Here is a 21,860-nt window from a genome sequence, read left to right as displayed (position 1 = left end):
ATTATATTATGAAAAACTAAATCAACAGCCACTAAGTAATCAAGTAGAGTAATCAAAATTAAATGGAAACATTCATATTTGAATTGTTCTGGCAAAGAAAAGGTCCAAGAGCATTTGAGTAAGTTTATTATGTATATATATATAAATCAAACAAATATATTTATTTGTTCAAAAAATATCAAATATATTAGAATAATTTTATTTTTTCTTAAACTTCGCATCACATTCTAATGTTAACTAATATTAATCAATTGATAATGATTTAATTTATATCTCACAAATATATTATAATCTTGTGGTAAATATTTATAAGAATCTAGGTAAGTGTTTATATAGTCATCAGGTAAACCCCTAAGCTTAACTCATGCAACATTTTGTAAATAAAAAACAAAGCTTAAATACTTTTTAATCGATACGTTTTAGGGTTAGTTTGAGAGTTGGATTTTGGAGGGGAAAGGGAAGACTTAGGAGCTATGAAACAAGTGTATTTCATGGTTCCCTTCCAAAATTCAACTCCCAAATTAACCCTTAGAGTCGTATTGATTTTAATTTCTACACTTTAATTTTTTAGAGTTTAATTTGTACATTTTGAGTCGATATTGATTTATATTCTTGTCCTCAAATGTGGGTGACAATGCTAACACAGTCTAATCATAGCGAATGAGCATGACTCACAAAGTTTGGAGCAAAGGGACTTGCTATGTTGATATGAACAAGTGTTTCACTAAAATGCCAAATTGGATAAACCCAATCTTGTACTCCGAATGACCAAACTCTAGACTAAATGAAAGAAAATTTCGATAAAACAAAATAATTGCTTATACAAAGCCAACCAAGATTACGTGTCTCGAATGATGTTTCATTTCCTATTATATATCATTTATTATTGATTTGTTATCACCATTGACTTTTAAACAAAATAATACAACTCAACGATGAATAATGATTTATTGACAGTGTAAAAAAATTTACAAGTGTTAGTAGAGCGTAAAGTTTTTTATACTGTTAGCACATCATCCATCATTATTTGTATTACTTTTGTTTGAAAGTTAATGGTGGATGATTTATTAACAGTATAAAAAATACTTATACTGTCAGCGTATACATATTAAATCCTTAAAGTTTGTACGAAACTACGGATTAAGGAATAAGGAGTATCATTTTTTGTAATTTTTTAAACAAAAAAATGTGATAAATGCAATTAAGTTAAACAAAACATGATATATTATGAATGATGATTTGTATAATTAAGTCTATAGAAGAAATGAAAGGTAATTTGTATAATTTCACTAAAACAAAAAAATATCAGTGTAATTTACTCTTAATTTTATTGCGTTTTTTTAAAACTAATCCACTAGGCGTTGAGATTCAAATTCAATGACGGAATTAGACCTCATCAAATTGCACCATATATATAAAGGAAACCGCTAGTTTAGTTTAATTCCCGCTCAATTTAGCTCTATCGCTTTTGATTTGAATTTCAGTTCAGTCGTTCGCTTCATCGATAGCGCAGATTCAAAATCGCCGATAATGGAGGAAGACATGGACGAGATCGATTCCGTTCCTCAGGTTCATCTTTCTCGAACCTCGGTTCAAAATTTTCCTCTCTCAATTACTCTTTGGCTGCAGAGAAAATCACTTAGACAATGAAAGTAGATTTCGCATAATACAGTTGAAATTTGCTACTTTTTCTCAACGATCAGGCAATGCAACGACAAGTACCATTGCGTTTTGGATCTACGATACTAAAACTTTGTTAACTACGCTTAGCGAGGTTATTGAGATTTTAAGGATTTAAACTGGACAAATTTACCGTTCACTTGTAGATTACGACATTTGTTCGTTTAAATTGATGAACTGAAGTTGAAACTCAAATCAAACGCATTATTATAAAACATTTTGATGATGATTAATTGTTGTATTTAGGGATCAAAAAACGTAACACTTAGATTTTTTATTCTCTAATGATTATTCAAGTTTATTATTTAGTGTAGACTGAAAGGTGAAAATTAAATTAGGTTGATATTTTGAATATTTACGAGAGTGAAATCACCTTGAGCCTGTTACGTTTACTATGCATAATTCTTCATTACTTCTGAAAAAGTAGCCACTGCATAATAGGAATTAAGTATAAAATGTTACGTAGCAGATTGATTTTCCATTTAAAAGAAAACACACACTGAAAAACCATGTATCTTATGAGTTATGATCTTCGTTTTAGCAAGCTACAGTTCAGTTTTAATTTTGTCATTTCCTTGCACATTATAGCATTGCAATGTCTGAACCATGTTTGTTATGGAAGCTAAAAAGTGCAAAGTTAACACTTAGACACGTGACATCATATTCAAAGATTTATTTCCTGTCTTCTCTAATCTTTGCTTCTGGGAAATTCTTCCTTCCATGACATCAAAATATGACATGCATTATGTTATTTTAGACCGAGGGAATAAAAACGTGAGAGAAAATAGTATACTGGTACTGTCACATCCTCGTGATGCCTTTGGTCTTTGTTCTTTGTCATATTAAAACATGAAGAAGGTAAAATAGTTGAGTAGGTCAGTAAACCCTGTTGATATTTGCAGGCTTTGTATGTATCATCACTCATAAAGTCTCTAACATCTTTATGTCCAAAATATTTGCAACAATATATCAATATGGTACCAGGATATATGTTTAGGGAATAAGGTTCCTTTGTTTGTTTTATGCTAGTGCTCAATTTCTCATAATCAAAATAATATTTTACCGCATGTTCACATTTAATTTCTTTGGCATTACGCATCAAGAACTCCTAAGGTTCACTACTTTGTTCTTATAACCTTTTTACTTATATTGGGAGATTTGGTTCACTGCAACTGTCAGTTCTTAATTGAATTAATCATTCTTCAATGCAGGTTTACATGGCTTGCATCCTGCATGGTCATAGGTAAGTTTTTTGTAATACACTAATATCTTTTGTTACCCAACCTTGCATAATAAAAAGAAGTTTCTCCTTCTATTAGAAGCGAATTTGCGTAAAATATGGTGTTTCTTGAAGGATAATTGAAATGGCGTGGCCATGTGCCAAGTGTTTCAGAGACATTAACAATTAAAAATAATGTGTAGCGTGCCAATTAAAAATAATGTGTAGCGTGCCAATTAAAAATGAAAATTGTTAGATAATTATAAAAGGTATATGTAGCTGAATGTGTTTGCTCTTGTTACATGTTTCCCACTTTTTTATTTACTTCTATTATATCGAACAAAAGGAAATCCTTGGTCCTGGGAACTTCTCTGCTTTAATTTGAATCATGCACTGTTTGATGAGTTCTTAAACATTATTTACAGGATAGGAGTGTCTTATTATGATTCCAGCCTTCGCCAACTTTATGTGCTTGAAGTTTGGGATGATGGTGACAAAGGTTTTCCAGTTATTGATCTGGGTATGGTTTCTTTTCTAATCATTGTTTAGTTTAGTTTTAGTGTAGTTTATATGTGCATCCTTGGTGCTGTTTCACATGATACTTTAAACTTGAACCTAAGAGCATTGATGTGTTCTCTGTTCATACGAGTTTCATCATTGTGCTTCTTATACCATCAGGTTGAGCATTTTTATTGTTAGTAATGAGTTGCAGTATATGAATATTTTGTGGCTTCAATAATTGGTGCAGTGAAATATCAAGCAAACCCTTTGGTCATCTACACAAACACTAAATGTGAAGAATCGTTCTTGTCTGCTCTGCAACGAAGTGGTATGGTGGACATCACATGGTTGAGTTAAGAATGACTAGATTTTGTTACCTTTTACCTATTGAAGTGATGCAGATGAAGTATCTGAGGCTCCTACGGTGAAGTTTGTAAAAAGTTCAGTATTCAGCTATGAGCAAGCATGGCATAGGTATTGAAGCTACTATGATCTTAAAGAGAATCTTTCAGTCAAGTATTTGCAGTGCACTTGTCCATGATCCATGATATATTGAATTGTTTATAGACATTGTTTTGTGTAGATCTTGTAGATGTTTGAATGTTTCAAATATAAAATTTGAATTTTTTTAATAAGACTTTTAAGTTGCATGTTGATATGTCTAACCTGTGCAACATTTCGAAATATGAATTATTAAAACTTACCATGCTCAAAGACACACCTATACAAAATGTAACACTAGAAAGGACATAGAGTTAGGTTAATCTTTTCAGCATATGATTGACATCATTGCCTCACTTTCTCAACCTAGAAAAGTTTTGTTTTTGTTTTTCTACTGTTCGTTTTCACTGAAAGGGTGGCGTAAGTCTTCATAATTTTAATCTTTATTTTTAGTTCTTTTAATCAAGTCGTGATGATTTGAAATTGGGCTATTGTTTGACATTTTTATTTTATTAACTGCCAACTCTTCTCGCTCTAATGAAAAATGAAAAAGTGTGTTGCAATTTCAACATTCTATTTGATTCTACTTCTCAATTTGCAGATTAATTTATCTTCAGGTGGCAGGGATGGATGATGGATTAAACGTCAAGGAGAGGATTTACTATGTGAGTCTGAAATTACCCACTATTGTAACTTGTCATATTTGTCTCCAGATATCATATTAATGGATTGTCCATTTATCTTAATATTGTTACCTTACAAATGCGTGTAACTAAATTATTAATCGAAGTATTGAACCATTTGTTCTTAGGCTACTTGTTGCTTGTATTAAGTCTGGTATGGGAATCATTCTGTCCTTCCAATTATTAGTGCAACATTCCAACAATTGTCTATGTATTTCCACCTTTTACATCCCTGTTACAACTGCAGTTGAGTTCCATGATGGACATGGGAAGTGAAGTACAAGTTCGTGTCAGTGGTGGCCTTCTTGCTATATTAGAGAATGAAAGGATTGTAGATACCCTTGAGCAAACAGAATTTGGAAATACATCAATTACAATAGATTCGGTAGCAGAAATTTCACTGTATCCTTATGTTCATTTTACCCAATCCTTAAAGGCATTCCATTTCTACTTCATTTCAACTGAGATTATATTCGAGTTCAAATTTTTGTCCTTCTTTAACTTGGAGATGCAGAAATAAGTTTCTCAAACTTGATGCAGCAGCTCATGAAGCATTACAAATATTCCAAACAGACAAGCACCCAAGCCACATGGGCATTGGTAGAGCAAAAGAAGGGTAATGTTGACTTATTTTTGATATTTTACTTTGAAAAATATTAAAATATATGAGATTATGTCTTAATTGCAGGTTTTCTGTATTTGGAATGATAAATAAGGTTTGTAGTAGTTGTTTAAATTCAATTTAGCATGTGCCAGTTTCTTACCACACATGCCTAATGGTCTGTCTTGTATGCAGTGCGTGACTCCAATGGGTAGACGTCTCTTGAGGTAACAAGTATTAAAATAGTAAATAATTATTGTGTACATCAAACTGACTTCAGAACTTATAATAGTGTTTTTTCTCCTTTCCCCATTTCAGAAACTGGTTCTTGATGCCTATACTGGACCTTGAAGTTCTAAACTACCGTTTAAATTCTGTATCCATTTACATGGCCTAATTATTCATGGTAATCTCAGGATCATAGGTTCAGGTTGGAAGCATTTTTCACTATATTTTGATGTTCTTTTTTAAAATAGCTATTTACCTCATTCCTTGAATTAATCAATCATTTAATCATGAGAAATGCTGAGTTTTCTTTAATGGGAAATAGATATCTTTCTTTGTATGCTCAGAAGAACTAGTTTCCTCTTTGCGTGAAACCCTGAAATCTGTCAAGGACATCCCCCACTTGTTGAAGGTATGAAAATTCTCTCTCCCTGACTCTCTTAAATTTTGTTTCCTTTTCGTTCTTCTACTTATGTGGCTATTCTTTCCATTGTCTATTCCTTGAGCTCTCTTTTATAGATTCTGTCATGTTAGGAGTCAACAAAAAAATGAAAAGCAGAATGATTTATGCTCATTCATTTTTTTTAAGAGTTATGGGATATTTTTCTTTTGAAATCTTGATTACAAACTTTGGACATTATTAATTGTTGAATCGTAATGTTTTCCTCTCTTACATGCTTCGTTGGGTAATGTGTGTCAAACTAAGATCATATACTACTGTTATGTTAAGATAGAGGGCATTCTATTTTTGACACAGTTATCAATCATGATATGCTGATCATTTATCCATTTTATATTTTGAAGCATAAGCCTGTGTTCTTTGTATACTAATCCTTTTAAATATTTAATATCAATTACTAAAGAAATTTGACTCTCCAAGCTCCTTATGCACCGGCTCTGATTGGACAGCTCTTCTGAAGGTAAATTTATCTTTTATGCCTTCTCATTCTGAGTTTGAAATGACGAGTGAAGAGTGCTTTCTATTTTCTGATATTGTCCAGCTCCCATGTGCTGTTTTAATGCATGTTTGTTTTTACGTGTTGAAAGGAATCTATGTTGTTCTGTTCTTTGAATTTATATTTACATTGACCTGCCAATGTCCTTGATAAAATACATATATTTATAAGCACTTTTTTACATTAAAAATTACTGAAATCAAAGGTTCATACTTCATAGAGACTTCCCTCTCTCTAGCTGTTCCTATTTTACTTTTGGTCTTCTAAGTAAGACAAATGAAGAAACCTTGCTGTTGGAAAATGACATCATACAAAGTTGTTGCAAAGGTGAGTAGGTAATGTTAAGCTCAGGCTTAGTTATGTCACTGAAGAGGTGGGCAAAAGGTTGAACCAGCTAAATGATAAGAAGATTCTTACATTTTTTCACTGGTTAGTGGCGCATTAATGTGTAAGATGAGTAGTGTCTTTAACTGTTACTGGCTTCTATTTCCAGTTCATGAGATTTCCTCACAGTTCAGAAATCTACATAGGTTAATGTATGGTTTATATAAACAATGATATAAATATGTGTGTTTTTTCATTGTGATCGTTTACTTTTAAAAAAATGGATGGAGACTTTCAGAAAAAAATGGACTATCCATCATTTTAGTCGTGATATGAGTATATGCAATGGTATTGTTCCTGTTCATAACAATCTCTAGTTATTTTTTAAAAAAGAAGATATAAATGTGGCAGTGATTACTTCAATGGAAGCGTAACCAGCACTGTTTTTATATTTTTTTATCTTTTAGAGTATTTGTGCGCTGTTGCATATAAACAAGATATTTGAAGTTGGAATTTCTGAGGGTCTTCGAGAAGAACTGATGCACTTGAACTTGGATATTGTTGAGAAGGTATATATCTATTCTATGCAAGTGCAATTGTATAGGTCTAATTTAAATGGTTTCTGTGTGTAACATTACTGCAGGCAAGTTCATGCATAACAACAGAGCTTGCTTATATATATGAGCTGGTAAGTTTTATTTGTGCATATTCAGAGATTGAGATGATGCTATTGTATTGTTCCTCTATTAAAATTTGTTTTGAACAAAGGATCTACCACTTTGGGACAGAGGAAATCACATGTAGTTATTTTCAGCAGGATATCCTGCGTGTATTTGTGCTGCTTTTCTTGATATATACTCATTGTCTTAAATAGATGTGTATTAAAGGCATCCGATCTCACAGAAAAAAGAAAGCGTGATGGTATTTTTTTCCTTCAAGCAGATTTTTTTGACCGAGTGTCTTTTGCAGATAATAGGTATTATTGATGTAAATAGAACTAAAGAGAAGGGATATACGACAGTGGTGAAAGAAGGTTTCTGTGATGAGGTTAAAGTTATTTTCTGCTTCTGTTCACCTTAGTATGTCAAATAATGAATTTATGTAGTAGGCTTTTGCATTTCGTGTTGAAAGGCATGTTGTCATCTAATTGTTTCATCATGCATTTGTATAGCTGGATAAGATTTTAACTGATGAACTAATCAATACATGTTAAAGTTTAATCTAATGCATATAATTTTCTTCCTTCACAAGATAAAGTTTATCTTTACTTCTGCTAACATTTAGTTTTTGGACTATGGATAAATTTGTTATTATGCAGCTGGATGAGCTGAGGCAAATATATGAGGAGCTGCCAGAATTCTTAGAAGAGGTGGCTTAGGTGCAAATTTTAATTGAGTAAAACAAGTAAAATTCTTGCTTTCATCACGTTATACTTTTTGCAGGTTTCATCATTGGAACTTGCACAACTTCCTTTTCTATGCAAGAACAAGCTTATTCCTTGTATTGTTTATATACAGCAAATAGGTAGTTTTGACTCTCATTTATATTTATATCCATAAAATGTGGTAATGTTCCATCTCATTGCCTTCGTTTGTGAAGTATGTTTGCTAATAAGTTACTTTCATTTTTTAATGAACTAATTTGTAGAAGATGATTGCTATATCATCTTGCTTTCCTTGCACTGATATTTATTGGATTATCATGCCAACTACTATAGCATGTACAAGCTGAAGCAGTGAAGCCCTTGGTCCAATGTTCAGCAACTATGACACCAGCCTTTCAGTTCTTTAGGGTTTTGTGTTCATATCACACTGCGAGAGAGACCCCAATTAGCTCATCCGTCTTCTCAAGTTGTAGAGCTCATATAATGATATCACTCAAAAAAGTGATGGTTTAATTAAACCAAACGCTTTAGGAGAATAATGAACTCAGTCGAGTGTCTGGATTCTTTAGGTCACCAATTGCAGTATCTGGATTGAAAACATTAACAAGATTTTTGACTGTTAGCTTATGTAGAAGTGCAATAGTTTATGTTAAGCAATTTATTGTGACACCTAATTTAACCGGTAGTGTTCCAGATGTTACTTTCAGATTCCATGTGTCTACCTGCTAAATTAAATCTATTCTGTGCTGGAGCTTTTCCTCTAATAGTGATTGAATTTTAATTTACACTTGTCAAGGATGGCATGATCAACTTATTTGTCTAATGCTAAGTGTTATCAAACGTATTGCTGACTTAGTTGTTAGATGTGACATCTATATTTCTTCATCAGCTTTAATTTCATTTTATTATCGCATATTGTTTTTGTTCATTGTAGGATATTTAATGTGCATCTTTGAAGAAAAACTTGAAGAAACCACTCTGGAGAATCTTGTAGACTGGGAATACACTGTATGTTTATGCTGGCACTTGGTTAACTACATAATTGCTATGTTATATTTTGATGGTAGTCATTTCAAATATAGTTTTGGGATGCAGATGGAGAAACAAAAAGATACTTTTATCGTACTCCTAAGACACGAGAGTTGGACAATCTTCTAGGAGATATTTATCATAAAATTCTAGGTATTTAAGTGTACATTTGATATTTCCCTTTCTTTTTTACTTCAACGTGCCTATGTAATTGTCTTTAAGTGATGAACTTAAAATTTTATTTATATTTTTCTATTTTCAAATATATTCCCAGCTGAGCAAGGTAAAAATAAGAGTTTAATTAAGTAATACTAAAGCAAAAGAGGGTTGATTCAACTTGTATGTATGATTGATATTGTGGAATAAAATGTCTTGGGTTCACTTCTTGTTGACTCTTCCACTGAGGCTTATGGCATCCTCTGAAGTGGAGGCAGCCTCCCCCCCCTGAAGTTTTGCAATTAAAAAAGAGTAAAACTATACTACAAGGAGCACAACATTTAATATTACATGCTGATAAGAAATTAGTGCTTAAAAAATATGAAAGACATGTGAGCTTGCGTTCACATTTGTAATATTTGGTATCTAGTGCTAACCTTACTTATATCTGAATTGTATCATTCAAGATATGGAGAGGGCGATCACCAGAGACTTGTTTTCACATATATTATTGTTCTCAACCCATTTGATAAAGGTGGCTACTTTTGCAGCTGAACTGGACTGGTAAGTAGAGAAAAGTTGTCATTGTAATTACTTGTGCTTGCCCTGACTTCTTTATATGTTTTTTGGGATACAAAATGGGGATTTATTGTTGATATTTCTATTTCAGCTTTTTGTCAATGGCACTGGTTGCTCATCAAAACAATTATGTCAGGCCTTGGTTAACTGAAGAAAATGTGCTTGATATAAAAAATGGGAGGTACAAAACATCTAGTTTAAAGAACTCTTGAAGATGGAAACTACTAAAATGATTAATGACAGATGTTTCTGTTGTGTTTGTAGGCATGTTTTGCAGGAAATGACTGTAGACACTTTTATTCCTAATGACACTAAGATTCTTCAAGATGGTAAACAGATGTTGATTTACATAATTGATATCAGCTAAATTATGTCCTAAAGTCCTGATTTCATCAAATTTGAGATTTAATCCCTAGTCAGTTGTTCTTGACATCAGGAAGAATTAATGTGATCACTGGTCCTAATTTTTCCGGCAAGAGTATCTACTTAAAGCAGGTCAGTTTTTAGTTCTTTATCTTTGTGAGATAGTATTCTCTAGGACATTCGGTTTTGTTTTTTTATATTTAACAATAGTATTGAAATGGTCATATCATTTACGATTTATGCTTCTTGTCTCCAAAGTCTAAATTAATTGTATGTCTCAGAAATATTACTTTAATATACTTGCTTCAAACTCTGACTGCTATTATTCATCTAGTTTGACTCCCCTACAATTGTTAACAGAGTTTATGAATCTTTAAACAGAATATTCCATTGCAGCACAGTTACATATTCTAAACTAAATACATACAACAACAAGTCAACAACCAAGCCTTAATCTCACTATGTGAGGTCAACTATATGGATCGAATGACGTCATAATGCTTTATCGTAAATCATGTTGATCGACAAATTATTGATATCTAAATCTCCTAACTAAGTACATACCATGAGATAAAATCCCATTAGAACTACTGGTTCCTATTTAACAATTTAATATGTGATAAATGCAAATGAAATGATTTGTTACAGGTTTTCAGGCCACACGTGTCTCTCTATCCTAATATACGTGTTATGAGCTTCTTTAATTCTGAGACTAGTAGCTATCTATTATCATAGCCTAGCAGCAAGATACTTATAGTGTAGCTCATTGGTACTTTTGGTGAATGTTGAATTTGGATGTGTCCGTTTAGTACGAAACATTTTAATGAGGGTATGTGTTTAAAGATGACACGACCTTGGGCTTCTACAAGACAACTTTTCATATGGTGATTTCTTGACGTACTGCTAGTGTCTGATATGTGGCTTCTACTTGATAATATGGTCCTTGCTCCTAGCTTCTCTATAATCACAGAGTAACAAAAACTGTTTTGTAGGTGGCTTTAATTGTTTTCCTATCTCACATTGGTAGTTTTGTGCCAGCTGATGCAGCAACTGTGGGTCTGACCGATAGGTGTGATTTTCTTATCAGTAATATCCATGTATTTTGTGAAAACAACAGTTATATCGCGTTGTATGTTGGTCTTACTAGTTACAATCTTAATGTTGTAAATTATAATTGTACATATGAGTACAATGTTGCAGAATATTCTGTGCAATGGGAAGCAGACTTATGACAGCAGAACAATCAACATTTATGATTGATCTACATCAAATAGGGATGATGCTCAGGTACACCAACATAATAGCTAATTAAGGTAGCTCCACTAAATTGAACTAAAAGCAAACATGAGCAGAATATGAGTAATCGCCTAGTATTTGGAATGTTGTGCATGATCCTGTATCTCATATTAGTAACTTATTGTATAATTTTAGAGGTTCTTCTACATGGTTTTATCTGAATAGTGGACTAGATGGAGGTTTCCAAGAGAATTTTATACTAAGTGAATAGTGTATCGTGTATAAATATAATTATAAATATAAATATATATTTGATATTCAGAAAACCTGCAGGCATGCAACTTCCCGATCTTTGTGTCTAGTGGATGAATTTGGCAAAGGCACTCTTACAGAAGGTCAGTTTCTCCAATGTTAATGAAATATCTAAACCATAAATATATGGAGTATGTATGTATGTATATACATATGTATGAGTGTATATGTATATTGCATATGCTTGTTGCATAAGTGTTATTGATCTCCTTTCAGATGGTGTTGGTCTGCTTGCTGGAACAATAAATCATTTTGTCACGTGTGATGAACCCCCAAAGGTTTAAACTTTTACTCCTGAAATTATGATAGAGATATCTGTTTATTTTTCTTCCAAATTTGAAAATTGATGTTTTTCAATAATGCCATTCTTTTGGTAAGGGGCCATGTTCAACCAGTCATTCTCAATATTTTTTATGGTCTATCTATGCCTCTTTCTTGGAAGTTAGTTTTTAACTAAAGGAAACTCCTGTTAGTCGAATCAATCAAATTAACTGTATCACTTGATCACTCCTGTAATAGCTCTTTACATTTATACCTATCAACCAATATATGAGCCTTCCATATATTGTGATTGGTCCATTTAAAGGTTTCCCTTTTCATATATTGTCATGAAACAGGAGTTAATTATGTATGATGATAACTAGAATGTAACCTGTAAAGATTTCTATATTCTTAAGTTTTTTAGGACATTGTCATCATTTTTTTCCCTGGAAATATTTTATGCAGTGGAAGTGTTACCTCGAACTCAAGTCTAACTGTAATTGAAATTTATAATTATAAAACTGGTGAAATGAGTGTATGCAGCAATTCATTTGTTGAGCACTTTTTCATGGGAGATTTTAATTGGTTATTTGTTGTGTGGATTTTGTAGGTTTTTGTGAGCACTCATCTCATGGATTTAATGCAAGGGCATTCCTTAACCAAGGTTATGCTTGTGCTTCAATGTGAAGTTGAAGTTTTAAAACTCAGTTGATTCATCATGAACATAATTTCTTTGGACAATTTCAGTCTGAGCAGATTAAGTTTCACACGATGAGCATACTGAGGCCTGATGACAATTTGGCACATATAGAAGACATTGTATTTTTATACAGGTATCCTTTTGTAGATTTTGCCATGCTGTGTGCTAAGAATTGTATTTACCATCATATGGCCATTTTGATGTTAGTCAAATTGATAGGAAGCTATTGTACTTTACTTGCTCAGCTATTTCTAAAACATATATGTTTACTAACAACCTAATAATGCTTACTTTTTTTTGTCAAAGACTCTGGAGATTAAAACCATAGGCCAAAACATATGTATTTGAGCATGCATTTGTTTCCAACTTTCCATTAGCTCGTACTGATACATAATAATCTGAACATAAATGATAGTGAGTTAGTGACTGCTTGTACTTTGTCTGGAGAATTGAAATTAGTATTAAATTAAAGTGGTTCTGCTATCTAAGGAGATTTCAGGTTTGTTATTATTATATTCCATGCAGGCTTATTCCTGGGCATGCACATCATAGCTATGGTATGTTTTTTTAATATTTTGTATCTTTTGAAATATTGATGAAAATGACAACCGTTGTTTATGGTATCCTGCAGGGCTGCACTGTGCACTGCTTGCAGGTAATTTACGACACTAGTTTAAAAGTGATATTACCTGATAATTTTTTTATATAAATCACATTTCTACCTTTATCCTCTTTTTTTCTTTCTATTCTTGCTTGTGTTTGTTACAGTTGTATATAAAAAATAAACATTTGGGTTTAAACCATAGAAATGGTGAAGATGAGACACTGACAGATCGGTGGAACATGTTATACTTGGAGGCCACTGGCAAAGTCTTTGCTTATTTGGATTGGAACTAATACCTTTATGAGGACGCCATAATTTTTTGAGAAATCTGTTGCTAAAGAGTGCTGTTATGGGATGGAATTTGAGATTTTCAAACTCATTTAAATCTCAAGAGTCGAGTTATAAGCAATTGAATACCACAATACTATCCTGTTGTCTTTTCAAGAAGCGAGGAATGTTAAAAACACTAAAATAATGTCTTATGCCTGATTTTAGTGGTGGATCAGCCTCAAGAGGCTGTTATTAAAAGCAAGGCAATGGATAGCCAGGCATTACTTAATTTAACACCTAGTGTAATGAAATCAGCATCTGTTATGTTCATCGTCAGAGTTACTAATGCAAATGAAGTATTTATATTATATGGATGCATTATCTGGTAGTTGTAGAACAATCTAAAATGTTTTTTTTTTACTTTTTGCTCTAATGTGATGAAGAATGATCTGAGTTTGATTTTGCACATTACTTTTCTGACAAAACAGTGCATGGCTCATGCAGGTGTGCCAGACAGAATTATAGAAAGAGCTGCATTTGTGCTGGATGCAGTCACGAATAACCAGTATGTTGAGCGATTATGCAGTGAGAACATCTCAGCTCAAGATCAACAATACAAGGTGTTGTTTCAATTTCAAGAGTGAAACTAAAGATACTACATTAGGATACTGTTTGCTCCTCAACATTTTTATTTATACTTTTCAATTGAATGCAGGATGCCACTGAGAAGTTGTTGAAATTCGACATTGACAAAGGCGACCTAAAACTTTTTTTTGAGGATATATTTTCTCTAGTTCCTAATTGCTAACTTCAGGCAGCTACTAGCTGTTTCAATGTAATAGGAGATGTGTAAGTTGAAGGACCATTGAAAATTCTGTCAACAAAGATCCGAGAAGCAGCCTCGGTCGGATGGAACTGATCCCAGAAGATGTGATCTTGTCTATTGGAACAAAGACTAGACACTGGCAGGCAAGGAGCCTTGGCCTTCAACTCACCAAGTCCACAACAAGCAGCTTTCACCTCTGCAAATCCTGAAAGATATATAAACTCATTATTAGATTCCAATCTGATAAAACCTTAACTTCTTTTTACTATTATCCAGCCTCAAACAAGGAAAAAATAACCTCAGTATGATGATTACACCAACAATTTACAATTTCAAATTTGTGTTATTATTGTGTTTTCAAAAGGATATAAAATCTATAGTTATGACTTGTGATTAATGATAAATAATATTTTGCTTCAAGGAATTTTATTGCGTGTTTAGTAAATTATTTAGCCACTTACCGTCTGTTTGCAAATTGGGTTTTTGGAGGAAGTAAGGGAAAATGAAAACTTGAAAGCCATATAATACATTGTTGAGATAATTCTAGAACTTTTCATTTCTCTTTTTTCTTCTCCAAAATCCAACTAACAAACATATTAGAGTTTGATAAAAAATTATATGAAACAAATGGCTAGTGTAATAAATAAAGTACAAAACAAAGCTCACCATAGGAAGTTGGATTCTGAGTAAGGTCACTGAGAGCAGCGTAAGTGTCAAAGTATGAGAATGTTATGTCTTTATTCTCAAATTGCCATTCCTTCAGCATGGATTGAAGACGTTCATTGTATTTCATTGACCAATAATTGGCTTCTTCAAAACATTCTGTTTGATTCTTGAGCCTAAATTTTGGGCAGCATCCAAGTGCACCAACTCCAACAACCTCAAATTTACGAGCACCATGGTCGTATAACCGCTGCCAAAAAATAGTTACCAAAAACAGAAAACGAAAAAAAGACTACGTAAATAACATAAGAGATGATGATGATGAACATTAGTATCATTGTTATGTCACGTGGTGGTACCTGTAGTTGAACTTTTAGTAAGAAAAGCATGGAATCCACATACTGTGTTGGAGTGCTTTTCTTACGAAGATTTGGTGAGTCAAAGTAGCCAAAAATATCATTGCTGCCAATTACTACTCCGAAAATTGATTTTGAGAGATGCTTCACTAGAACCGGTGCTCCTACTTTGTGCGTCATTTCTTCATTCACCAATTCAAAGTAATCCACTTGTTTTGTCAGTGGAATTGATTGTCTCTGAAATTAAATAAAAGTACATTTCAATCAAACATTGTTTTCTTGAACAAAAAAATAAGTTGAAAGTCTAATAATTACTTATTTTTTTTAGGAGTAAATGATGTATATCATGTTCGTATAAGAGTTTTTTATACTCTTATTATATCATTTATAGTTCAATTTTAATTATTATTGACTCTTAAATAAAAATAATATAAAAGATACATGAACTATGTATAAGTCTTTACAATATTATTGTATAGATATTACACTCTTTTCATTTCATATACGTTTAATACTTTTAGGAGAGAGAAAATATGCTCCCAAACTGACTTGGGAGAGCGTTTAAAGTCACGTGTTTGGGCATGCATGTGATGTGCCTTATTATAAAACCACGTTAATCTCACTATTACATTCCCACATCTTTAAAAGTTAATCCAAAACACCAAATGCTTTCTCTTCTAGGATCAGATTCTGTTAACTTTTTTAAGCAGAAAGAGGAAGGAAAAAAAGCTAAAATAAGAAAATGGCACGAAAAGTCGAAAAGGAGAATTTGATGACTTACATAACGTTGATCTGTACCATCAAATATTCCAGCACCTGCGGAGGCAAAGCTAACACCATCCATAAAGGACACATTGTTTTTGTTGTCCTTTGATATCAGGAACAAGTAAGCTGGCGAAGTTGCTAAACCCAATTTCTCACCTGACAAATATTCTCGTAAATCGTTTATTGTATATAAATCTTTATATTATCAATACATAAATACTGTATTCTTTCTTTAGAGAATGGTTATAGGCAACTACATATAGCATATTAATTGATGAGATTTTTTATATTGATTGTGAGATTTAAACATACATATCCTTATAAAATATGAGTTAATTTATTTTTAATTTTATTACAAGATATTTGTAACTAAATAACACAAGTTTTTTAATTAATTACTTTCTTTTTTTTAAAATGATATTCTATTTATATTTTATCTTCTTCACCTTACGGACAACAAAATGCTACAAAAATAATGATATTGAAAGAAGAGGTAATAAAATTACTTAATGAGAAAAAGGAAAATAAAATATCCACTTTATGAATATTAGCAAATGTCTTGTATAAAAAGGGTGTAAAAACTTATAAATCGTAGCTTGTTAAATAAAAAACAATAAAATATTAATGTTGATCATGAAAATTATTCATAACCTATAATTCATTGTAGGTTCTGGGCGGTCGTACTTGTGGCATTTGCTCATGGTCGACCTGGATAGTGATTGAATTGTATATTAATTTATACAATTTATTAAAATTAATTATTATTAAGTTTGAATATGTAATTTAAAATTAATATAATTAAATTATATTTTACTCATGAAAATGTGAACTGTAGATAAAGTAGTATTCTCATGATCATAAAGCAGGAGGTTACTTTAATTATTTGTAGGTTATAAAGTCATTATTTTTGTGAAAAGAAACTTTATATACTTTGTTGAAGTTTGTGCACCAAAGCATCTTCTATTTCTGAATCCCACCTTGGTGTCCCTTTTATGCTTTTTCTAGTGTCACTCCATCATGGGTTTCTTACAATGAACACATATCACTATTTTTCATGTTTCATTGTGTCCCAAACCAATTAAAAATTGATACATATTTGAAGAAGAAAAAATAAAAAAATAAAAAAAATATTTTTATGTTATTTAATGAAATTTGATTGGGCTAGGATATGGGGACAAAAATATTTAGGTGCATGTTCTTCTTACAATACCAAAATTACTGAAAACGATGAATCTGGCATACACTCTTTTTTCCACCATTCTGATTATATTTAGTTATGAATATAATATTTGATATTATAATTTACACAAAGAACTTATCCTAATTGAAATAGTTTTCTAAAATAGATGCTTTTTATAATGTAATTTAATTATCTAGTCATCATAAATTATAAAAGAAGTTCATAATAAATAAATAAATAAAAGAAACTCTACCGAACATAGACTATGAGATATGAGTTCAGCAGCCAAATATTATGCATAACATACACATGGCATGGAAATAAATTGGGCTAGACAGAAAATATATTAATTCTTAGTAAGTAATTAATATCTTTCAGGGTCTGTGACAGTTCTCTAATAAGTATCGTTCTTAGGAGTCGAACCCTAGATCTTTTGGTCATCCTGAAGATCTAGCGTAACATTACTCTACTAGATCAACGTTTTATTGGTAAACAACATATTTATAGTCAACAAATGATATTAAGAATATTATTGAAAGAGTAATATGAATGAATGAATGAGTTTACCTATAAAATCAGCAGCATTTTTGCCATTGCTAAATCTACCAGTTGGTGTTTGATTTGCAAAATCAATACCATAATGACGATGATTAGCTTTTGCTATTGAAAGAGGTAAGTAATTGTTATTTCCAACATCTACAAGTGAATCTCCAAACATATAAAGAGCTGGAACAACTTGAGCCTCAGAAAAACAAAAGCTGATGAAGATGTAAAAGACATGTATAACGAGAAATGAACATCTTAGGAAAACCATGCAACCCATAATATTTGTATGCTCTTCAAATTGTTTTTGGTTTTGAGATTTTGAGGTTTAAAGATATGGTGTAATATAAATGGATGAACTCTACGCGTTTTTTGTGTGAAAAGAATCCATAGATTAATTTGAAGGCTAAAGTGAGAGATAGTGGAGCAAAGTGCACTGTCTACTCCATATTTATATTCTCATGAAATGGTGATGGAACAAATATTGTCATTTTCTAAGGTATTTATTTACGAGTATAAAATTATAAAATACATGTAATGATAGTGTAAAATGTAAAAAGTGTATATATTGTTAATTATAATTAAAAATCAATGATAGGTGATGTAATGATAGTGTAAAATGTAAAAAGTGTATATATCATTTTTCCTTTATTTATCTCTGAACATATGCATCACCTTAGACATATCACATATGGGGTGGTGAAATTAGACTATAGATGTGTAGAAAATGAATATTAGTACTATAGAGATCATTGTGTTTTTTCCTTTCAAAGAAAGAGAGATCTTTGTACTTTTTTATTTAGGTTCATAAGCTAAATATGATGATAACATGTTTATATTATTGTTTTCATTTTATACTTTAGAAAATATGAGTTTTATTTCTGGAAATTTAAAAAATGAGAGAATACCATTTTCAAAAATGATTGAATGATATTTTTTGAAATTTTTAGCACTTTTATTACTCAACTTGTTTTATATATTTTGATGTTTTAACTTTTTTTATATTATTCCAACTTTTCTTAGGAAGACATCTTATAAAATTAGTAATACCATTACTTTAGTAATTAAAATATTTGTAATAGTAATTATTATGGTTTGTAAAGTTTATCCTGAATAATTAAAAATAACAATAACAAATATATATAAAGAAAATAAAATTGTTTTTTTTTAAATAAAGACATAAAATAAAAATAAAAAACATTTGTGAGTTTATTTCAAATGATGATACATGTAGGATGTACTAATCAACTTTAAAGGCCATGCATCACGTGACAAGCTTATATCTTCTATTCTTTTATGATTAAAAATTGAAAGAAATGAGTCACATCAAAATAGTGGATTTGCTAGCCACCCATTATATAATTAACTAAAAATTAAAAAAATATTAAACAAATTGAAGAAATAAATCTTATATTACTATCACATTTTTAAACTACATATAATAATATACTAATTCAAATAATTTTACATTATATAAAAATTAAATTTTAAATATAACACTTACTAAGATCATAATAATTCAAAAGTAAATGATATCCTATTCAACATTATCATGCGATTCATTTCAAACTTTGTTGAATTGCATCACACAAGCTCAACCACACGATGTTGCTGCGCGTGGACAACACTTACCGCAATTTCCACCACCACTGCATTTTTTTCTGCTTTTTTTTGTTTTTCCCACTTTTACCATGTGCATCATTTCTCTTCACTAATCATTCGTGTTTTTAATAGTAAAAGGTACATAATAATAGAAATAATTATCTAATGTATTATATATCTATATTAGATTTTTTTTTCTCAACTTTATTACTCCAAAAAATGTATGAAATCCCAAACCTGAAGGAAAATTTATTTTATTATGATAACATGTTGATGACAAAATTGAGAATTTGTAAAATTTGGTTTTGCAATTGCCGTAAAACTCAAAGATATTTCAATAAAATAAGAAAGTAAGAGATCTATCAAACAAGAAAAGATAAGTTTACAGAAATTTATTATGTTATACATATAAGCCTTTAGTCTGAATGTAAATTGGAAACTTTTGTAGTGTTCTTTGTAAAGTGATGATTTATTTTTGTTTCATTTTTTTAATGCGAGAGGAAAGTTGTGTGTAAGGGTGAAAAAAATAGAGTAAGCCGTTTATCAGGGACCTATTACCTGACATATAACAGGCTAAGCTAGACCAGACATTTTTGTGAACAGACTAGGCTCAGGCTTTTTAAAAAGCCTATTTACTTTAATATGTCAAACTTTAGGCCATCCAAAATGGTTATTAAGCCTAACAAGCCGACTTATTTAGTTATATTATGCAATATATTTATATTATATAATTTTAATATAAGTAATATTATAATATATATGTAATTTTAATATAAAAATGTATACAAAAATATAATTTAATTGTTAGGATTAGAAAAGTGTAATTAAAAGTATGAATATTAGCATATTTAAATGTATACATGATGTCATATTTCAAGATTATATAGTATAACAGACCTTTAAACAGACTAACATGTCACGCTAGGCTTTTGAACAGGTCAGGCCTAGACTTTAAAAAAAAAAATTAAACACGCCAGACTCAAGCTCCTATATACTATATAGGCTGAGTCTGTTTAAGGCAAAATCTGGTCAAACCTAGTCTGTTTCCACCCTTGGTTGTGTGTTACCCATGATTCACGTAAGAAAGATGAGAATAATAAAAAAGCCCTAAAGCCAAAAGAATATGTTGTGCTCATGAAAGAGCATTATATTATTAACAAATTCTTAGTCTGGTAGTATAAGATCTCACTAAATCTATAAAGTTTAAAAGATTAAATGTTCGATTTTTGAAAGTAACACTTGTTTTTTGATATCACTAAGAATGTTCTCTCACTTTTTTTTTTTTTGCTTGCAAATGAACATTGATTTAAAATTGTATCGTGTCATAAAGTAATAGAATCAATTGAAAATGACTTAAAAAATCTTTTCAATTTATTGAAGAGAACAAAAGACCAATCTAGATCATACATATGGAAAATCCATTGAACATGTACTCGATTTAGCTAGTTACTTCCATTATGAGGTGCGAAATTTCAGCAAAGAAATATAATTAAAATTTGAAATTCCATTTAGCATCAATCACAAGATGAAGTGATAATTCTATTTGCAACATGAAATTTAACATATTTTATTCCATTCTTAAAATAAATAATTCATTTTTCTATTTTGCTCATACAATTATTAATTTCTTTTAACATTTAGAAACAAAATAAGTTTGTTTGAAAGAGTGACATTTTTTTAATGGAAAACATTCACAATATGACGAAATTATGTTGTTTATGTGGACAATTTTCTCCATACTTAAAACTTGAATTAAGTCTTACTTCATGAAAAATAAATATTTATCATTTGAATTTAGAAATTATATTGTTTAAGTGGACAATTTTCTTCCTACCTAAAAGTTGAATTGAATCTCACTTAATGAAAAATTAATGTTATGTGATTTGACTAAATATAATGTTTAAATTTATATGTTACATTAAAATTTCAGGTTAATATGGTTTCATTCCTTGTATTGTTAGGATTAAGGATACAATCAATACATGCTTATCCGCAGAAGTATCTAATAGCAGTACCTCTAATAAAACTTATGGGTGATAACATATTAATGGTGGGTGGTTTGAGGAAATTATTTAGAGGGGCATTGGGATGAATTCTAAATTTTATTTTCGCTTTATATTTGGATAGGGGATCAAATTTCGAAAGAGTTTTTCTCTATATTATTCTATGTGGCTTTAAATAGGAGGACATTAATGATTAGGGATGACAATGAAAACTAAATACGTGGGTACTCGACCGAATCCAACCCAAATTTAATGGGAAAACTTGTTGTGATTGAATTCGGGTTTGGGTTTTATCTGGATATAATTTTCGAATTTGGGTTAGTTACATGTAATACCTTACCCCGAACCCGCCCAAACCCAAATAATATATTTAAAATTACACTTATATATAAGTGTAA

General features: G+C 30.9%; 2 protein-coding genes across 9 annotated transcripts; one reads left to right on the top strand and one right to left on the bottom strand.

The window, feature by feature from the left end:
- On the top strand, positions 1,397-14,692 carry LOC109342070 (DNA mismatch repair protein MSH5). 8 transcript variants are annotated; one of them, XR_002107030.1, is made up of 34 exons: positions 1,399-1,569; positions 2,892-2,923; positions 3,325-3,419; positions 3,648-3,728; positions 3,802-3,874; positions 4,443-4,506; positions 4,772-4,926; positions 5,039-5,140; positions 5,213-5,240; positions 5,321-5,352; positions 5,444-5,501; positions 5,676-5,762; positions 6,214-6,270; positions 7,098-7,199; positions 7,274-7,318; positions 7,600-7,677; positions 7,949-7,999; positions 8,073-8,154; positions 8,949-9,022; positions 9,097-9,196; positions 9,667-9,763; positions 9,870-9,959; positions 10,043-10,107; positions 10,215-10,273; positions 11,134-11,210; positions 11,342-11,428; positions 11,711-11,772; positions 11,906-11,967; positions 12,561-12,614; positions 12,698-12,783; positions 13,150-13,207; positions 13,282-13,305; positions 14,029-14,144; positions 14,240-14,355. XR_002107030.1 is itself a non-coding variant. In XM_019580058.1 (34 exons), exons 1-34 carry the CDS (start codon positions 1,531-1,533, stop codon positions 14,330-14,332), a joined length of 2,439 nt encoding a protein of 812 aa, XP_019435603.1. In that variant the 5' UTR covers positions 1,404-1,530; the 3' UTR covers positions 14,333-14,692. The 8 variants fall into 8 exon arrangements, 6 of the variants coding, with proteins under 6 accessions (XP_019435604.1, XP_019435607.1, XP_019435606.1 ...); XM_019580058.1 differs by having other exon boundaries at positions 1,404-1,569; positions 13,176-13,207; positions 14,240-14,692; XM_019580059.1 differs by lacking the exons at positions 14,029-14,144; positions 14,240-14,355 and adding an exon at positions 13,419-13,960 and having other exon boundaries at positions 1,397-1,569.
- Positions 14,132-18,307, bottom strand: LOC109342072 (GDSL esterase/lipase At5g55050-like). The gene is made up of 5 exons (XM_019580064.1): positions 17,882-18,307; positions 16,151-16,290; positions 15,373-15,606; positions 15,017-15,263; positions 14,132-14,555 (listed from the first exon to the last, which is right to left on the bottom strand). Exons 1-5 carry the CDS (start codon positions 18,135-18,137, stop codon positions 14,335-14,337), a joined length of 1,098 nt encoding a protein of 365 aa, XP_019435609.1. The 5' UTR covers positions 18,138-18,307; the 3' UTR covers positions 14,132-14,334.

The sequence above is a fragment of the Lupinus angustifolius genome, chromosome LG02, assembly GCF_001865875.1.
Source record: "Lupinus angustifolius cultivar Tanjil chromosome LG02, LupAngTanjil_v1.0, whole genome shotgun sequence".
NCBI lineage: Eukaryota > Viridiplantae > Streptophyta > Magnoliopsida > Fabales > Fabaceae > Lupinus > Lupinus angustifolius.
The sequence above is the reverse complement of the archived record's forward strand: the minus strand, read 5'-3'. Positions and strand labels throughout refer to the sequence as shown.

Excerpts from the sequence above, each read along its gene's own strand:
- LOC109342070 (XM_019580058.1), top strand. The coding sequence starts at position 1,531 with ATGGAGGAAGACATGGACGAGATCGATTCCGTTCCTCAG. Across the intron at positions 3,875-4,442 it reads TATGAGCAAGCATGGCATAG|ATTAATTTATCTTCAGGTGG; the intron begins GTATTGAAGCTA and ends CTCAATTTGCAG. Across the intron at positions 11,211-11,341 it reads ACTGTGGGTCTGACCGATAG|AATATTCTGTGCAATGGGAA; the intron begins GTGTGATTTTCT and ends ACAATGTTGCAG.
- LOC109342072 (XM_019580064.1), bottom strand. The coding sequence starts at position 18,137 with ATGGGTTGCATGGTTTTCCTAAGATGTTCATTTCTCGTTATACATGTC. Across the intron at positions 15,264-15,372 it reads TACTAAAAGTTCAACTACAG|CGGTTATACGACCATGGTGC; the intron begins GTACCACCACGT and ends ATTTTTTGGCAG. Across the intron at positions 14,556-15,016 it reads TCAGAATCCAACTTCCTATG|GATTTGCAGAGGTGAAAGCT; the intron begins GTGAGCTTTGTT and ends TATATCTTTCAG.